Source organism: Rhinoraja longicauda, chromosome 15, assembly GCF_053455715.1.
Source record: "Rhinoraja longicauda isolate Sanriku21f chromosome 15, sRhiLon1.1, whole genome shotgun sequence".
Classification (NCBI taxonomy): Eukaryota; Metazoa; Chordata; class Chondrichthyes; order Rajiformes; family Arhynchobatidae; genus Rhinoraja; species Rhinoraja longicauda.
In genome coordinates, this window is record NC_135967.1 from 25,617,471 (window position 1) to 25,636,257 (window position 18,787).

An 18,787-nucleotide genomic window follows, 5' to 3' on the forward strand; every position below is an offset into this window, starting at 1 on the left:
ATGGAATGAAACATCTGTGCCTCGAGGGACCATTTAAATATGATACTAGGCAACTATTTTAATGCCTTGTTATTTTAAGGCATGACTAGTTTAGGAATTATGCTTAAGCATGTAACTAAACAAACCTATTATCAGTCAGTGAGCTAATGAGTCAATATGCATTTTGTTACTCAAGCCCTACATGCATCGCCTCATTAGGTAACCACTATCCTGTGGAAGCCTGTTTTAAATCTGATAAGTAACTATATCATTTGCTAAATAAATCAAGTGACTAATGGTATGACATTAAACCAAGCAATGAAAGCTTAACGATGAAAGTAATCATACATGTGTGAGCACTTGAAACTATCCGCCTGTGCAGGGAGAAAATACATCAAGTCTATTTATTTCAATCCATTTCCTTTGGTTAGGATAAACAGAAAATGTATATGGCTATAGTATTGGCTTGTGGTGTTTAGGTATTGGTATTGCATTATTTGCATTCATATAATGGGTCATAGTCTTACACAGTAAATTACTTTTAAAGTTATTGCAGCAGCCCTTCTGTGTCAGCATCCTTCTACAAAGCAAAACAAGGATGTTAAGCTGATTTATTTAATTCTTTGATGTTGAAAGTAGCCTGCCCGCTTGGAATATCAGAATTTAGCTTAGCATTAAATCAAATGAAACCTGATTGTCCAACAGAACAGGAAGACTAAATTTTGACTGAAAGATGAAATATCTGACCAAATAAAAATCAGTTTCTTTTCCTCTCAGTAGGGATCTTAACATTGTAAAGGTTTTTAATGCCAGATTTAGCTTTGTCACGGGGGAAAAGGACAAATCTCACCCAATTATGATTGCAGATAAAAAGGTCACTTGCCATTGCAGATGATAGTGTTTTTATTTTTATATTTTGTTTCCAACCATCAAAGCAACCAGTACCAGTTGTGACAGGTTTTTATGAGGTTATGGTGATCACATTATCCTTTTGCTCCTAAACAAGGCTATTCTCCAAAGATTTGCACCATTACCTCCTGTCACTACAGGAAGCATTTTCAATACTGTACTGGGAAATGTATTACATAGTGTGATTTGATGTCATACTTTCAATGAATCTAATCTAAATTATATTCAGTTTGTAAAAACGGAGAACTCTCATGCCATGGCCAACAATTATTTGGCAGACATCAGCTGTCACATCACTTGTTAATTTAATCAGATTTGCTCAACAATAATAGATCTCCGCAGCATTTTAATGTACCATAAAGGTAACATTCAAATGTGCATGTTTGATTTGTTGTACTTGCTTTGTACACTAGTAGTGTTTTTTTCATGAAAGGTGCTGCTGTTCGGTTTAAGTTTATCATGTTGGAATAACAGCAATGTGAAGTTTGGCATGAAAAGGGATGGAAAATTGGATGTTTCTTCATGCCCCCTGGTGGACACATCAAATTGGCATTAGAGAGAGGCCCAAGAGTGGGTCACTAGTGTGTCCTCCCAGGTTCTAGTAACACCATCCAGAAAGACCACAAGACACAAACGTTGGAAGATTAAATGCTAAGAATTCTTTGAAAAAGATTGGTTTTTTTTTTAATCAATTCTGCCTCAGAATATAATGCATCAGACAACTGCATTATTTTCTATGGAAAAGGAGTGGCTAACATTTGTCAAAAAAAATGTAAGCTCTGCATGAAAGCATTGGAGCACCAACTCTGTTTTACTGGACACAGTGAGAAGAAGCTGCATGGCTAGTCACACGTAACCTTTTACAGTTCTACTATTAAGGATTTTTTTCAAGGAATAGCCTTGAGGCATTAGGGTGCCCCAATTAATTCATACTTTTAGAATACGAGTAGACTAGTTCTTAGAACTAGGATGGGCAAGTTTACCCACACTGTTATTCACATCACCCTGCCGCCAACTCAATAAGACAGATCCATCTAATGTACAGGGTCAGCAGTTTAAAATGATTATCAATGATTTCTAACAGCCATTTTGAAGCTTATCCAACAGTTTCTGCATTGCTCTGTGCATCATTTTCCCCTCTACCTTCAGGACAGGACAAGAACCTGGAATCTCAAAGACTTAACTATCTACCATTTGATGCAGCAATACTAATTTAAGAGACCTGTGATATTATCAGCAGTTTGTGGCTGCTCCTTTTAGGGAAGGCCCAACAGTTGTTTTTATGGATAGGCTGTGTGTGTTCAGTTACCACATCTGGATTTAAAATCAGATTTGCAGACTACAAATTTCTGACCAGACTGCTATAAAATCATTAATGCAAGATTTTTTTTTTGTTGCAATTTTAACCTTATATATTCAATCCCATTATTCTCGTAATATTAGGTCACATCTGGATATGGAACAGCCTTTGGGGAAGAAAAAGCATTCAACAGTTTAGAAACTGATCAAGAAACAAAATGAAATGCTGATGGCTGTTATTTTTAAGTGTAAATTGCAGTGGTTTCCGTCTTACCTTGATAACAGAAGCTCCTGCTCTGGAGAGGGGACTGTGCATTTGGGCTGCCACTGCCATGTTAGCTATGGTGCTGAGGTGACTCATCTGGCTCATTGCCATGGTAACTGATGCTGGAGGTAGACTGACAGGGATGAGGGGGTGGGGCATCATCATGAATGGCAACTCGAGTCCTTTTATATTAAAGAAACAGAAAAATAAGTTAGAATGTCTTTCTGTGACCTGTTTCTTTTATTAAATATCTGTTGCTGTGTTTCATCATCAGAGCTCTATTTTAACACTTTGTGATTATTGAATTAAATTAGCAAGGAGGTAATAAGTATTTATTTAATGTCTGTAGCATAACTACTGATGATCATATGAGGAGTGTTATTTTTGGTGCCTTCTAACTGTCATTCTGAGAGCAACAATTAATTATGCCTTAATATCTGACCATTGCTTTCTCCATTTGCTCACTACACCCACCACAGGCTACTTTGATTTGGAATACACATTTTTTTAAATTGTTTTGTCTTTACTTGTTTTGTCCCAAATGAATAACAGTTTTGTGCAAGAATTTGCCAACTTGTAGGTAAATTCACGAATTCTTCCTACAGTGGTGCCAATCACTCCATTACATATGAATTACTAAAACAACACGCAGCTTACAAATGTATATACAATTATATATATATAAGAAAATAACTGCAGAAGCTGGTACAAATCGATTTATTCACAAAATGCTGGAGTAACTCAGCAGAATGGGTGACGTTTCGGGTCGAGACTTTTCTTTAGACAATTATAAATGGCTTCTCATTCTGTATACTGGAGTTTACTTTTTTTGGAAGATTGGCTCTTCTTCCTTCAATGAATCCTTTATTTAAAAGATTTGTTCACAGAAGATCAGTTTCTACCTTTGCAGCTCTAAAGTTAGTGCTGTATTCAGGTAGCCTGGTTAGAAAATGCAGAAAGGGTTTGCTTGTAGCTATTCTGTAAATGGACAAAATTGACTAATGTAGGTAAATGAGTCATGTCCAGGGAGGCTGGATGGTTGCTATCTTCTTTATTTTCAGTGTGCACAAAAATATTTTCTGGCATCTAGAGAGACAACTTTCAATTACACAGTAGTTTTCTAGGCGCAAGTATTAAAGGGTTAGAATAAGAACAATTTGGAATTTATATGCTTTTTAAAAAGTCTAGAACGGGTGGATAAAGTGGACCATATTCCTGCATAATTAATTGTTGCTCTCAGAATGACAGTTAAAAGGGCCTGTCCCACTTAGGCGATTTTTTTTAGGGGACTCCTGGCGACTGTCATAGTCGTAGCAGGTCGCCGAAAAACCAGCGACTGGACCCCCCTATGACAATGTCTACGACAAGCTACAACAACCTACCACCTAGTCGACGACAAGCTACAACAACCTACCACCTAGTCGACGACAAGCTACAAGCACCTACCACCTAGTCGACGTCAAGCTACCGACAACCGGCGACCCAATGGTCGCAAGTAGGATGTCCACCTACGACCGCACCTTTGACAACCTACGACGACACCTACGACAACCTACCACCACAGAGATGACAACCTACGACAACCGAAGTCAACCTACATCTACCCGCGACAAGCTACGACCCTGAAGACTGAAGACAACTGAAGACAATTCACGTTTCACCCAGTTTCCCTATAAAGGGGGTGTACGGTAGGGTTTCCGATCATTCTGCATCATGACTATTTGAAAGTGATGCCATGAGAAACTACTCTGAAATACAATAACTTCATACATCAATTTTCCGTCAAAATGTCAAGAATTTCCTTTATTTATATTGAAACAAACAAAAAATTTTAAAAGGTTGATAAGAACATACAACAGTGCATACAAAAATAGTGTAATAAACTTCAATAAATCTCATTAAACTTCAAACTTTAAAATTCAAACTTTAAACAGAATACAAGTGCAAATTGTATTTCAATTGTATCAGCATACAAAACCTAATATCATTTATGGACACATTACACTGATGGGTGATCAGATCAAGTCCACACTTGGAATTCACCAAAGTCAGCACCGGCGACAACCTACATCACCTGACGACAACCTACGACACCGCCTACGTCAGGAGACGTCAAGCTACGATCATTGGCGTCAAACCATCAGTCGCTGAAAATTGTTTAACATTTCAAAATCCAGCGGCGACCAGAAAAACGCTACGACTCTTTGGAGACTACTTACAACCATACAGGCGACACCCCGGCGACCGTGTGCCGACAGCCTAGTCACCTATTTATTCACAAAATGCTGGAGTAACTCAGCAGGTAAGGCAGCATCTCAGGAGAGAAGGAATGGGCGACGTTTCGGGTCGAGACCCTTCTTCAGTCTCGACCCGAAACGTCGCCCATTCCTTCTCTCCTGAGATGCTGCCTGACCTGCTGAGTTACTCCAGAATTTTGTGAATAAATACCTTCGATTTGTACCAGCATCTGCAGTTATTTTCTTATATTGCCTAGTCGCCTATCATCGCCTGAAAAATCGCCTAAGTGGGACAGGGGTTTTAGAAGGCAACAAAAATAATACTCCTCATATGACCATCAATAGTTATGCTACAGACATTAAATTCACATTTATGGAGCATTTAGTAATGGTGACAAATACGCTCAGAAATTTACAATTAAATTTTATTTGAGCAAGTGAGAGCAGTTTCTTTCCCAATACAAACAGTGCACTTTGTCTGCTCTCAGTGTTGTGATGTAGGTCAGTAATAGGTAGATCCCTTCTCTTGTTGGAAATGAAATGATGAACGAGACTTGTTTTTCTGGCAAGTCACGATTTTGACGAGCAACCCCCAGTGATAAGATCATCAGGCAATACCAAGGAATTTTGGAGCTTGTACTGGCACACGTTATATCTTTTGACATCAGAGACAACCATTAGTAAATGGCACTTATGTAGTTCACTTAGCAAAGAAATAAATGTACAATACTACTTCACAGAAACATGGCCAAAATGTGATAATGCTGTTACTAAAGAGAAAGTTATGAATTTAAAACACTTTAGATTTAACTGAATTTTCCAAGCATTTCTTTACAATTCTACTATCTAAGGGATGGTAGTAATGTTAACTCTTTGTCTTAGGCTGCCCCTTTGGGTACAGGCAAATAAGAGTTGGTCTTGGCATCATGTTTGGCACAGACATTGTGTATCAAATGGCCTGTTCTTGTGCTGCACTGTTCTGTGTTCTGTGGTGATATTGCAACTGAGATGATTATTTAGGCCATTCTGGAACCCACAGACTGTCCCAGCTGTGGCAGAAAGTACTTGGGCTCAGCGGTGACCGGGTTGTGATGATGCCTTCTATAACAACTGGAATTTAGCCTTTTGAACAAACGTAGGTCCATAATGCTTGTACTGTGAAATGCTCAAGTTCTGAAAATCTTGCTGAGTCTGATCCATTGCTGGATCCTTGGCCTGTTGAGATACCCCAATGTTTCCATTTGGGAATCCTTTACTGAATCCAACTGGCTAATTTCAAATGGGATTTAGGGTTGTGGAATAGGACGTATGGGGATAGGCAAATTAATTTATCATTTCAATGTAGGTTAATGTTTTTATTTACTTTTTAAACAACTTTATATTTTTAAATTATTTACTTCAACTTTAATAATTGTTAGATGTGTAAATGTCAGCGACATTGAAACGTTCATTGCTCTGACAGCTGAGGGGATAGGCATTTGGTCTTCCACACCCAGAGAAGCAAGTACAAATGTGAGGAATCATAGATGGCTGGGCAAATGGATCACCAAGATCTGTCTTGGAGTACCAGATAAGTGTTCCAATTTTGTCTTTGTATCTATTTAGCTTCCCTTGCACTGGAAGGGGGACAGTGGGGGGCCGGAGAGAGTGGGGGTGGGGAGGAGGGGAGAGTGGGGGTGAGGGGAGGGTGGGAGCTGGGGTTCATGAGGGAGGTCGGGGTCAGGAGAGGGGGAGGGGGAAATAGGGTTGGGGAGGGAGGAATGGGGGTGGAGGCGGGGCTGGGGGAGTGGGGGTGGGGCCAGGGGAGAGACAAGTGGGGGTGGGGTAGAGGGGATGGAGTGGATCAGTAGGGGGAGGAGGGGAATAAAGGGGAGTGAGTGGGGGGGGGTTGAGGGTGCTTCACCAATACAGGAGAGGCTTTGAGTCCAGGGCTCACTCAGTGACGACACCCTCTCTCCCCTTCCCTGTACCCCCTCTATGAGGAATGGCCCCAACGGGTCCACGGTCTAGTAGAAAGTTAAAATGACCCGGCTACTGCACCATTCATTTAAGCACAACATCCTTTTTTTGATGGAAGTTGGCACTAGTCATGTTTTGGTTGTGGGTTCATGCAGAAATTATCATGATATATTGAATATAAAGGGAGCATATTCCTCTTTGAAACGCTTTGTAAACATCACATTACATTTTTTTATTGGTGCATGGACATGGGGATAGTGAAAGTCCAATTGAAAAGTGGTATTCCACTAAGACTAAAGTGGAAGTCCCCTTACTTTGGTTCCACGTGGAGATTGGATACCACAGTGTATGAATTCCAACACATCATGCAGCAACTTTTCACTATTCCCACCTTGGTCCCTTGGCTAATGCTGAGGTTAATAATCTTGTAGGAGCTGAGAGGGTATGTAAGCCGCCACACAACAGAGAATCTACCAGCAGAAAATCAGTTTCATTACAGTTCTCTACTTCGAGAGAGACTGGCTGTCAAACCTAACAGATAATTCTTCATTCCCTTGCGATTCAAAACAGGCAGGTAATTGAAAGATAACTATTCTGCGAGCCCATGCTTCCATTCTTGATTTCTGCGACGTCCAAGCAACAGAGTTGCACCTGAATGTGTTCCAATGTTTATCTTAGCATGTGGAGCATGCAAACAACTGATTATTTTCCATGGTCATCCTAAAGAATATGTCTTACTTGTAATCTGATCTAACCTGCAATCTGATCTGCTATGAATACCATTAAGATAGAGTAAACTATCAATGGTACATAATTCTCACTATATGTGTGGTGTTGAGTTTATCAAGGACCTATCTGATTGGATTCCTAGAATACTCTAACACTGCTCCACTGAGCAATATGCTACTAAGTCGATCAAAATCAGTCGTGAACATGTGAACCTTTTAAACCAAGCTTGCTGTTTACTATATTGCCAAACCATACCAGGATGTGAAACTCTCTGTTTAACTGTCAATGAGACAATGCCAGCTCAGTGGATTAGGAAAATGGTTATAATTCAAGGGATTTGTTCCATGTTCAAATTGAGCTGCATTTGGTAAAGGTCACTGACAACTGATGATAGACAAGGGCTGACTCATCAATTATGTGAAGTCATAGTCATTTAATTATGCATGATTGGTTGCTGCAGATCTGAAAGATTACTGGAAAACCCAAGATGTAATTTCTTGCAGTAAATATGAATTTGTTCATGCAAAAACATTAAACATCTGAGGTGAATAAAACAAAAATACTGAAGGAAAAACCCTAAAATCACAAAACTATCACTAGCCTAATCAGTTGTAAGATCAGAACAGGCCAGCATGCAAGATTTGATAGTTAACTTGACAAATATAAATTCCTTTCCATTTTAATTAGTTTATACAAGTGCAATCTTGATGTCATGATTTTTAGAAATCTGTCATCAATTTCTTTAGCAATCTGAGATCTTCTCCCCTTTAAAAAATATTTTTTAAACCATTCTCCAATTGCCTATAATTTTTAAGCTTTCCAAAAGCAGCGAGACAAAGTTATTTTCTTTTCAAGACATAAGATTTTCTTTATATACCGTTTCCATGATTCATGAACAATTTCTGCGGCAGCCCTACAAAGGAAGAATCACTACAATTCAGGACCACATTTTCGAATGTCAGCAGAAGTCGGATCTATTCTTTTCTTCCATAGTCATCCAGCATAAAGAGAGAATGCGCGTGGGTGTTTTGGCATATTTAAATCATAATGTTATATTGTATTGTGATCTCCCTTTTAATAGAATGTTTACAAATAGGAATCAAATAGTAATCGTGTATACTAGATTTTATTGATGACAAAGAGAGTTGTGTAAAGTTCCCAAGGAGCCACATGAATGTTATGCTGATTGCCGTGAATGAGGATTTCTGTGTTCATAACTGGCTATTAATATTCCCAACCCAGCAGATCAGTGAATATCTTGGGAGTTCTGCTGCAAGAGAACCGTTTTCATCACTGACTGTGATTCTTGCAAAAGAGGTAGCTGCAAGGGTGATTTCTCCATCAGTTGTAATCATGACATGAGCTACAGCGTCAAATATTATTGAAACTGCCTTAATATAGAATCAATTAAACATGTAGTGCTGTAATGTGGAGGAAACCTGTAATAGGAGCAAAGAGGTCCTTCTACAGTTGTACCGGGCCCTGGTGAGACTGCACCTGGAGTACTGTGTGCAGTTTTGGTCTCCAAATTTGAGGAAGGATAGTGCAGCGTAGGTTCACTAGGTTAATTCCCGGAATGGCGGGACTGTCGTATGTTGAAAGGCTGGAGCAATTAGGCTTGTATACACTGGAATTTAGAAGGATGAGGGGGGATCTTATTGAAACATATAAGATAATTAGGGGATTGGACACATTAGAGGCAGGAAACATGTTCCCAATGTTGGGGGAGTCCAGAACAAGGGGCCACAGTTTAAGAATAAGGGGTAGGCCATTTAGAACGGAGATGAGGAAGAACTTTTTCAGTCAGAGAGTGGTGAAGGTGTGGAATTCTCTGCCTCAGAAGGCAGTGGAGGCCAGTTCGTTGGATGCTTTCAAGAGAGAGCTGGATAGAGCTCTTAAGGATAGCGGAGTGAGGGGGTATGGGGAGAAGGCAGGAACGGGGTACTGATTGAGAGTGATCAGCCATGATCGCATTGAATGGCGGTGCTGGCTCGAAGAGCTGAATGGCCTACTCCTGCACCTATTGTCTATTGTCTATTGAAAGACCAAGCTTTCTTGCAATAATATTTTCAATTTCTCTCCTTACATCCCCAGCTCCATCCCCTCTTACGGTGTTGAGCCACAATGCTACTTCAGAATTTAGTTCAAGCGTACATATTTTCCAACACTGTTTGTTTGCTCTAGGAAATTTAGAGTTCACTTGTTACATGTTTTAGTGCATTGAGTTTCCTAATCTTGCAACACTTATCCTACACCATTGCACGTACAAGTCCATGCAGGCCTAAAAAAAAAGGTGCATGCAGACTATGCTTACTGTTGGCTCTAAGGTGATTCTGCTGGAGTGGGTTAAGCGAGTGTGTGGCTGCAAGATTGTGTTGACCAGACAGTATGGCATGGCTGACTACATGCTGTGACCCTGTGGTAGTGGGTGACTGGAGTTTCTCTTTATCCCACGAAGATTCACATCCACCTGAAGTGCATGAACAAATGGATCATAAATTAGGTAATTAAACACAACTGGTGAATACATGCTTCCTTTCCTTGGCAGAATGAACAACAGGTTCATGAGTACAGTTGAAACAGTGTGGATATGAAACAAAGGGTGTGTAAGATAATACTTCTAAGTTTTAAATTATCTGGGGGCTATCATAACATCTCCTGTTTATAGTGTGTTTTATCAGCAGTGACTCCAATACTTCTTGTGCACAAAGGCAACATGACACCAACTGCATGTAGACATTTAAAGAGTTTACTCATGTGCCAAAAAAATATACCTTTTGTTCAATTTGTTTTCAACAGCTGAAACTTTGGTATCAAATGGGAATTTAGTTTCTTAAAGTAATATTTGATCATTGGATACAATTGCACTTTTGAAATTAGTTCATTAGTCACCAACCAATTCACTTGTATGTGATTGATGTTTGATCTAATTGCGGGGCTTTTGGAGGGCTGATAAAAGTATTTGGGGCTGGTTCTGCATAAGTTTCTTTTTTTTTAAAGAACATGGAGCATTGTCAACGAAATAAAGGTATTTTACCACTGGGCGAAAATAACGAATAGTTACTCCAGCACTTTGTACCCTTTTTTGCAAACCAGCATCTACAATTCCTTGTTTCTACAAATAGAAATATGTCTGACACATGTCCCTGACAATCTAGCAATATATCAATCATCGGCAGTTCCACAGAAAAATTGGTTATCTATGTCTCTTGTATAAATTTCCAATCAACCATCACTACAACAATTTCTCCTTTTAAATGTCATTTTTGGACAATTTTTACTAGTTTAAGCAAGCTGTGAAATACAAATTTTCTGAATTAAAAGCATTCAGTTTAGACTGGATATGGGTTTTGTTTGACATTTACCACCAATATATTGTACAGTGCCATAAGGATAGCAAGATTCACTTCATTCCAATTATTTACATCTTTGCTCCGTCGCCAACTTTAATGGGAAATGATTATATCAACTTTATGAAATTAAGTAAATTTAAATATTTGTGATTATAGTTTTTCTTCTGCAGTGTCTAATGTTATCAGAAATGAGGTTTCATTTTTATCAATTCTCCAAATATTCACAGAATGAAAAACGTGCATCTTTTCCAAATTATTTCCAATACAAATTAGATATTTACAGTAAAGAAAACTGGCAATGGCAAATAATTGAAAATATCTTCCCAATGAACCTGGTCATCATGAAGTAAAATTTATGTGAATGGCATTACTATAGCTATAATGACTGTAGTGGGTATTGTAATAAATAATAACATCTAGTTTAATATTCATCAGGACTTTTCTATTATTCACATTGTTATGATAGTCCGAACTTATAAATATAAAAGATCATAGAAATGTGTTCTACCATATGATATTTGTATAGGATGCTCCAACTTTTTTTTCTTTTGCAATCTTCTTCCAATTATTTAAGTGTTTATCGTAATATATCCATCCAGTTGTTTGAACAGAATGTACGGTGATACTCAGTGCAGTAGTCATGTTGGAAATTAATATTTTTATTGCATACTGGTGCATCATGTTTAAAATGAGAACACATTAAATTGGTAATAGAGAAATCTTAAAATCAATGTGCGTGAGATTGCTCATTATGCAGAGAGAGATCTGTGGGTAAACAAGCAGGTGGTGTTTTTCATTACAGATTTGAAGACTGATTATTTTCAATGATAATATGAATTAAATTTCTTCTCTGTAGAGTTCTGACTATTACATAAGGGAACATTCTTAATAGGCAGAGAGTGCCTACAGAAACACTAATGGATTTGGTAAATACCTGAGGCAAATGTGCTGTCACCTTGACATCCATAATTCACTGGATGCTTACAGAGTGATATTGTCATGCTGTATTAATTATAACCTTCTGACCTTAAAGTAACAATAGGTTCCCTTTCATTGTAGGTTAACATTTTGACCAAATCTGAAACTGGACAGCTCGACGCCAGACTTGCCCCAAAGTGCGGCGGAGTTAATGTTTTATTAGTGCTTTTCTTTAGCTGCTTGTTGTTGAAGAGGCACTTAAAGAGTTACATTCAAATCACTGAGTAACATTGAGTAACAGAATCAAGCCTTGTCAGAAAGTAAATTTTCAGAATTATTACTCCTGGATTAAATGCATGTAGAATAACGGTGTGAAAATCCTTGGAGTAAATAAAGAAACAAATGTATATTTTGTTGGTGGAAGTACAGGGCCTTTCTAGATTGTTTGGTTGGCATGACTTTCTCATCCAAATCTTGCTTATCTTTTGTGGCATAACAGTCCTGGAATATTGCAAATTATATCTTAGAATTAACAAAGCTACCATTTATAAATCTACGAACAAATGTTCAGTGTTGTGACCGCAATAAAATCAATAAAAGAAACTCTATATGTTGATGTAGCTTTTTGATTCTGCCCAGAATTAGCACAAAACACCACCTGAAAAATATATGTGGCAAGTTAGACTGGACCTCACATTTACCCCATATGATCACCAGGGCCATTAGTGACCACCTAATCTCTGGTGGTGCCTTCAAGGCCACTTTATCCACCACTCACAGCTCTGATACTCCGGCATTTAAAAAGTTTGGATGGAGATAACTGCATCTAGATTTTTTTAGAATGTAAAATAATTACAATTAAATTATACAGTGAAGTAAAATACAAAACTTGGACATATCCTTTAAATGAAGTGAGGAACTGCAGACTTTGGTTTACAAGAGGACGCAAAGTGCTGGAATAACTCAGCAGGTCAAGCAGCATCTCTGGAGAAAATAGATTGGTGATGTTTCGAATAAGGACCCTTCTTCAGACTCGCATTCATTCTTCAGTCTGAAGGGTTCCAGCCCGAAACGTCACATATCCTTGTTCTCCAGAGATGCTGTCTGATCCACCAAATTACTCCAGCACTTTGTGTCCTTTTCTTGTAAATGAAGGTTGCCAACTCCATTCAAATGACAGTATGTCAGCATGGCTGGAATAATGCCAAGAAGCCAAATGCCCCCGAATGACCACTGCACTCGGGTACTGAGTTCAGCAGCACAATGTGAGGTGCAGATGCACTGACATTTGCTAAATCAAGGATGTGTTGAATGTAGGTTGGTGGTTCTCTGTGGAGCCACTGCACACCAGTGCATGACCGAGGCACCTTTCTTCAAAATAGCTGACTGGGACAGGCAGCAGTTGCCTAATATTATGCGCTGATTGAATGCGGGTTGTAAATCTGACTTATGAATACAGCACAGCAAGTGATGAGCACCTTGTAATTGCCCTTTCACAGATCAGTTTGCAGGTGAACATCATCCTACTTTGTTTCTGCTCTGGAAATTGGAAATGGAAACAAACACTTCTGTTGCTGTTGTGTTCAGTAACATTGATCTAAGTAATTGAAACTCCCAGAAGCCAGCTAAGAAAATCAAAGCAATATGAACAAATACTTATGAAGAGTTTTCTGCAAGAAATGAAGTGAATGATAAACTTGGATTATACAGTGATATCCCGCACAAAAACATTACAAATATTGAAAATGATGCTCTTTTTTAATAAATAAGAACAAATCCAATTTGAGGAGATCAAGCTTTTCAAAACTATTCTTCAGATGAAAGTAAGGCAGTTTATACTTTTGCCTTTTATTCTGCAATCCTTTGTACTTAAACCCGTGACCTTCTCCAATATTTACTGACTTGGAAGAAAAGTTTCGAAGTCCCAATAATTAATTTGGATCTTTGATCCAAGAAGATTGTGTGGTTTGCAAGTAAAAATATTTCAAACCCTAACCTATAATTTTGGAAAATTTCTAGCTCCCAAAAACTTTTGGAATAAAGTGTTTGTGTATTTCCATCAATTGATGGATTTGAGACTCAAACCCATGTGTGTACCTTTTTGTGTGCTTTTATCACTAATAACTTACACTTATTATCTAAATGCTTTGCCTTACTCTGGAACTCGCTAGCTGAGCAATAGACTCAGTTACTGCTGGAATACTGTTAGCAGTAATCAATCTCCGGTGTAGCAATAGCTAGTATTCTGAACCTATGGGCACAAGTCCTCTGAACATAAAACCGATAGATATATTACTTCCCATTTACCAGCTAAAGTGAGCACGATTCTGCAAAGCAGATTGAGTCATTGGAAGCACTGGGATTCATATCATTTATTCACACACATTTGTGTGAACAGTTTCTATGACCTGTAAAGGGATGAAAATATCCATCTGTGACATTAAAGAACTTTCGGTTACATCAGATTTCTATATCTGGGATGCTTTTGTTCTTGTCTGAGCTGTTATCACCTGTATAATTACAATAGGACAGAAAATATCAGTAAAGACATTCCACGGCAATGCTGAAATCCAAGTTAGTTTCCTCTGGACTTTTGAGGACTTATGCCTTTGATCATTCTAAATAAAGCAGAAACATCTATTTAGACCCATTAGGTTTACAACTCGCTCAGTTAGTACAAATGCAGGAAATCTTCAACTGGCTTGGTTTCCTGATAACCAGCACAATAACTTTTGTTTATTTAAGTTGAGGCTTTTGGTTTACCTCCACATATTGCTGCCTCATGTTATTACTAACCCTGCACAATTTGTCAATAGTTTGAAATGAAGACTCCTAGTAGGGGTGAATAATGGCTAAAATGGAAGAGGAAATGTGATGGTACAGTCTTCTATTATCGCACTGCCTAGTCCTTGATTGCTATCCACTGTGCATTGGCTATCTTACCCAACTAATTTTACGTAAAAGTTAGCAAGTGCTGGGATATGGTCTCCTGCTCTCATCCCTCCTGGCACTGTAGCTACAACCTAGATCTATCAGTTGGAATATGCTGTTAGTTGAACACATAACTGTAAATCTGCAAAGTCCTTTTAAATGGAGCAGAGGCTTCCTATCTTCCATTCCCATCTATTTGTGTCTTAGACATACCTAAAGCCAGACAAATATAGCGTACTGATCGAGAAGTACGGTACAGGGAAGGATTTATTAAAGTGGCACTACACAGGAGGACAGAGGCACTCTAGTTTAGCAGGTGTGGACGTCGGACTGGCACAATAGTTTGCCTACAATACTCTGTGCAGAGCGAGGTCCAGGGGTTATGAAGTTGAGGATGGATGAAGGAAGGATAAGGCCTGGAATTGGGGGATGGAATTGGGGGGGGGGGGGGAATGTTGGACCTATGTTTGGATGGTGGGACAGCGTGAGGCCTTAAGGACATCAATGAGCAGAGAGTTGTGTGAACAAACATTGAGGAAAATATCTAAAAGCAGGGCCTAAGCGAAATTCCAGAGCAGCAGAATTGGTAAGCTTGACTCCCTTAAACTAATAATGAAGCAGGCCTCAAATGCACTAAGGAATTTTGCTTGTACTATTCCAGGACTTGCATTGCAAGTCGTTTATGGTAAGGTGTCCATCTTATGGCTTCCAATCACATGGAAAACCAAAATGGTACTTACAAAATTGGTCTCTGTGTGCACAAAAGACTCGATTAAGTTTAGATTTTTGTTTATGGGAAAAAATGTGCTTTTATATTCAAAAGCGATGTACTGTGTTTTTTTATAAAGAAAATCTTTAATCCAATACCTGAGGGTGGTCTGGTCCTTCTGAAACACTTTAACACTGCAGTGCCCCAAGAGATGATAACCTTCAATCCAAGAACCAGATCTAAGTTCCAAACACTGTAACGAGGAGAATCTACCCTAATTTGACAACTATATTCCAACAGACCAAAAAAATGTATTGTGTTTCCTATTATCCCAAAGGATATGTTTTTGTCAATCCCCTCATTCAAAGCGCAGCATCCACCGTCCCATTTTCAGTTTGATAAACATTTGACAAAACAAACTGACTAAGTCGCCATCCTTCTGGGCGGCACAGTGACACAGCGGTGGAGTTTCTGCCTTACAGCGCTAGAATTTGATCTTGACTGTGGGTGCTATCTGTACAGAGCTTGTAAATTCTCCCTGTGACTGCATGGATTTTCTCCGGGTGCACTGGCTTCCGCCCTCACTCCAAACACGTACAGTTAATTGGCTTCTGCAATTTGTAAATCTTCCCTCGTGTGTAGCATAGTCATAAGGTCATAAATGATAGGAGTAGAATTAGGCCATTCGGCCCATCAAGTCTACTCTGCCAATCAATCATGGCTGATCAATCTCTCCCTCCTAACCCCATTCTCTTGTCTTCTCCCCATAACCTCTGACACCTGTACAAATCAAAAAAATATCTATCTCTGCCTTAAATAGTGCTAATGTGCAGGGTGATTGCTGGTCGACATGGACCCAGTGAGCCGAAAGGCCTGTTTCCACGTTGTATGTCTAAAGTCTAAAATCTAAAGTTTAAATCTGAAATGGTAACTTGGTCCTTTATTCTTTCCAGATGTTGCCTGAGAACTTCCAGGTTTTCCCATATTTATTTCAACATCTGCACTGTTTTACATTTAAGAACTTTAACGATAATGGTGCTTTTAGTAATCCACATTGCTGTTGGTGTTCTGTGAAGCATTGGAATAACTTCCCTACTGTGCATTCAGAGAGATTAGTAAATCACAGTGATTCTATTTGAAATTATGGATGTTCAAAGTATGTTGAAAGCCAACTTTTCGAGAATGTTCAGTAGTTGCATCACAACCTAGCCATTGATGGCAGTAATAATTAATGTTCCAGTCTGGATTATGCTGATATAAGAGATTGAAACTGATGAAAGCGCTCAGCTGTACCTCATGTTCTAATCAACTTTTTGACAGCCTTTCCCACATAAAACACACTAGGGTGGTCATTATAACCACATTTAACCATCGGTCAAGTGTGTGACGATAACACTCAGAACACTCAGCATTTAAAAGATTAATATCAAGAAATGAATATTTAAATCCATACCTGCATTCCCAAACATTTAATCTTATAAATCTAATTGCAAGGTGTTTAATAATTGTCACTGAAGGGCAGTGTGACTTGATAAAGTGTACCCGATGTTGTTTGGTATCAAAGAACAACCACAATATTTGATTTAAAACAAAAAAACTACAGATAAGAATCAGAAATTAGTGGCGCACCAGAAGTGGGCAGTACAAATGGAGATGTGAGAAGATTGGTATGGAGTCGGTCACATCCTTGTTCAGTCTGAAGGATGTATTTACAGCTCTCCTCCATTAATCAAGCTGCCACCATTCTCTTCTCCATAGATTGTCCTGCTGGACATCCACATTGATGCATATTTTATGCCAATGGCTGAAATAAAATACTTGCTGTACTGGAAAAAAATTATTAAAAACACCAACTGGAGGAAAATCTTACAAAGAAAGTCTGCTTAGTCAGGTTTGATGGCAGCATGAGCAAGTAACTTTGGTGTTTTGCTACATTAAACGGACTATATAACGACAAGCAGGTGCATGGAATCTTGGGTTCTACCTGTATGTTGTTTGGTATAAAATGTAAGTCTGAATGAACAGTTAAACCTGTTTCGTATAATGTATAAAAATGGGGAAATGTTGTCACAAAGTACATTGCCATCTATAAATTCTTGTGCATTTTGACTTCTGTAAGTATGTGGAGTAATAATTATTGAAAAGTAAGCAGCAAGTCTACATTTATTTAATGCCTAGATTTAAGCTACTGATAGAGATCGGCATAGATAGGGTCACTCTTGTTGTCTAGACATCTAAATAAGATTTGAGTAGGTTATCACGAGCATCCCGAGTTTCCTTATACGGATATGTGATATATATGGGTATTATGAGTGTACTGAATATATCACTTTGGAGAAACATAGGGCCAGATTTTTGCTTTCAATATGTTTCATGTTAACAATCCCCATCTTTATTATTACCTAAATGGTAGAACAACTTCAAGCACAGATCAGAGGTACCATTTGGCACAAATATGCAAAATTTTATGTCCAACATATCATTAGATTTGTGAAATCAGCAACTTAATCTCTCATATTAGCTGGCCACTGAACGTCATAAGTTTACTGTAGATGCCTAAAGATGCAAATGAATTCTACCACAGATAATTCATGCTAATATTGCCGGTGCAGATATTTTAAAGAGCCATGATTTCAGTTTAGTTTAAAGATACAGCATAGAAACATGGCCTTCGGCCCACTGGGTCAATGCCAACCATCAATCACCTGCAAACCTGCACATCTTTGGGATGTGGGAGAAAACCAGAGCACCAGGAGGAAATCCACACAGTAACAGGGGGAACATACAGACTCCATACTGGCAGCAGCCGAGGTCAGGATCGAACCGGGGTCCTTGGCGCTGTAAGGCAGCAACTCTATCGCAGCACCACTGTGTTGCCCTGATAATTAACGGCTATCACTCTGAGCTTTTTGGCATAGAAAATTGATTAATTATTTTATTTTTACACAATTGTAACTAAATGGTGGAAACCATCTCAGGAGGAATCACTGCAGCCCTGACAACATAACTTGGATGATATCATTCTCTGTGCAACTCTCAGTCCTGGGGGAATTAGAACAGGTTGTCCCAGAACAACTTCACTCCTGGACAGTTATGTTTTCACAGAGTAGTGCTGCACTGGGACCCCACTGAGGTAAATCTCATCCTTAAATACTTAAAATTGTGCCCTCACACCCTTCCAACACCCCCAAGGCGATCATTAGAACAAGCTGAATGGGTGTCAAGGGTTATGGGGAGAAGGCAGGAAAATGGGATTAGGAGGCAGAGATCATCCATGGCAGAGTGGACTCGATGGACCGAATGGCCTAATTCTACTCTAATAACTTGTGAACTTGGAGAAACTTGCTTCTAATTGGATCTGCCAATTGCTGGCTTCCTTTCTTTTCCCTTCTTCCACAAACCCCATGCCATAGTCTTGACAAGATAGACAATTTGTTCCTCCTTCACTGCACAACTATGACGCTAAATCAGTGGTGCCTGTTTCCAGTAGTAGATTCAC

At 38.9% G+C, this 18,787-nt stretch overlaps 1 protein-coding gene across 9 annotated transcripts in view; it reads right to left on the reverse strand.

The window, feature by feature from the left end:
* Window positions 1-18,787, reverse strand: part of dacha (dachshund a) — a 331,988-nt gene that overhangs the window by 97,698 nt on the left and 215,503 nt on the right. For 6 of the 9 annotated variants that reach the window (XM_078412305.1, XM_078412309.1, XM_078412303.1 and 3 more), the window contains 2 exons: window positions 9,692-9,847; window positions 2,462-2,634 (listed from right to left, as the gene is read on the reverse strand). In XM_078412305.1, the coding sequence (XP_078268431.1) occupies window positions 2,462-2,634; window positions 9,692-9,847 (329 nt within the window). The remainder of the gene's footprint in view (window positions 1-2,461; window positions 2,635-9,691; window positions 9,848-18,787) is intronic. The other 3 variants (XM_078412308.1, XM_078412307.1, XM_078412306.1) reach the window with 1 other exon arrangement.